The 1,603-nt window shown below is 46.3% G+C and overlaps 1 protein-coding gene across 1 annotated transcript in view; it reads right to left on the bottom strand.

Moving 5' to 3' along the window:
- The window catches only part of Pmar_PMAR006409 (hypothetical protein), a gene marked incomplete at its 5' end in the record, with an annotated part of 1,834 nt that extends 1,292 nt beyond the window's left edge, over window positions 1-542 (bottom strand). The window contains 2 exons of the mRNA XM_002786947.1: window positions 1-147; window positions 529-542. The exon at window positions 1-147 is cut by the window's left edge and continues 4 nt beyond it. Coding sequence (XP_002786993.1) covers window positions 1-147; window positions 529-542 — 161 coding nt within the window. The remainder of the gene's footprint in view (window positions 148-528) is intronic.
- Between the last annotated feature and the right edge of the window lie 1,061 nt (window positions 543-1,603).

Here is a 1,603-nt window from a genome sequence, read left to right as displayed (position 1 = left end):
TTGATGATGATGATGATGATGATGATGATGATGATGATGATGATGATGTTGTTGTTGTTGTTGTTGTTGTTGTTGTTGTTGCCGGTCTTAACTTTATTGTGATGTTTGTTGTTGTCGCTGCCGGTCTTAACTTTATTGTGAGGTTCACTGACACTTACTTTATCATCAACGAGTGAATGGACCGATCTTTTTTTCACGGTGAGCGTGCTGGGTCAATTTTCTCGCCCTCCAGCACCCGGTTGTTTCTGATTGTCTGCAACTTGGCGGGCAATCCCTAGCTCAGCTAGGCTAGCTGTGTGAGGGTGGAAAACTGGCACTGGCGGTCCGATGGACACCGGTAAAGTCGGCAGGGTGGGACGAGTTGAGTTGACGAGTTTTGGGTGGGAAGCTGTGACCGGACCGGTGTTTGCATCCCATATGCCTTTCGCTGGAGAATCAAGCTAGCCGAAGAGTACTGGAAGAAGTCATCATGTTTTGAGTACCCGTAGATAAGCATGTGACGCGCACGTGAATCGGGACAAGACTTACCTGACAACCTGCATCTTCAATTGGTCGACATAAAACTTGAGACCTCTCTCAGCATGCACCAGTTGTGACAGAGGATCGCAGACAATGTTGTGCGTTGCAAACCACAACACGCAACATTGTCTTCGATAGACTGGCCTCGTGTAGTTCCTTACTGAGGAATCCTTAGCGTCTAGCAATATGATCGAATCGTCAGTGAGGCAACACGTTGATTAGGTTAGCTTTGGAGTTAGTCCGATCATCTCAGGTATGCGTGATCTTGAAGTTATTATCTCCGGAGCACTGAAATCGAATCAGCAAATGGCTGAACTACATCTTTTCAATCTCAAATTCAGCAAATGAGAGAACAAATTAGATAAATGAAATTTGGTTTTGGTCGGATGAGAGGAGTTTCACCGAATGAAATCTCAAATTCGAAATGAAAGTTCGATTTTCGTAGACCACTCGCAAATGAAAGTTCAAATGCGTGAATGAAATTTACGAATTCGGAAACACAACTTCAACTTCGTCATACACAAGACCAATTTCGACCAATGAACGTCCTTTTTGATCATGTCTCGAAATGCACTATTCACACAACACCAGTTGTGCGAAGCGTTCTTGAGGTACTCTCATGGTGCACAGTTATCGCGCGCAGAGGCACTCATCACAATCGATCACTCCAGGGTGGTTCAGGTTAGGACATGCGACACGAGAGTTGAATGGCGTCGAAGTCTTGATGTACATAGAGTTCTCAACTGCGCGTTTCTTGCAGGTGGTTCGTTCTCCATATGCCTCGACCCGGAATGAAGTATCATAAGACTACGGAAGTCGAACGGATGAGGGTTTTAGCGGCTCGTGTTTACGGTCAATGTCCTTATGCTATTGCAAAAGCTCACGACATCCCCCGGTCGACAATCACATCTATCCTCAAGCGTGATACCGCCAAATATGAGAGACGCGGCGGTCATCAGGAAGCCAAGATCACACATGAGATCAAAGCTTACCTGGAGGAGTGGATCTGCCTGCTGAAGGAGCTTACCTGCTGAACTTCCTGCTGGTCTCGTAGCATACTCTCATCATGTGAACGGGCACCTTG

Source organism: Perkinsus marinus (genome assembly GCF_000006405.1).
Source record: "Perkinsus marinus ATCC 50983 genomic scaffold scf_1104296930488, whole genome shotgun sequence".
Lineage (NCBI taxonomy): Eukaryota > Perkinsozoa > Perkinsida > Perkinsidae > Perkinsus > Perkinsus marinus.
The sequence above is the reverse complement of the archived record's forward strand: the minus strand, read 5'-3'. Positions and strand labels throughout refer to the sequence as shown.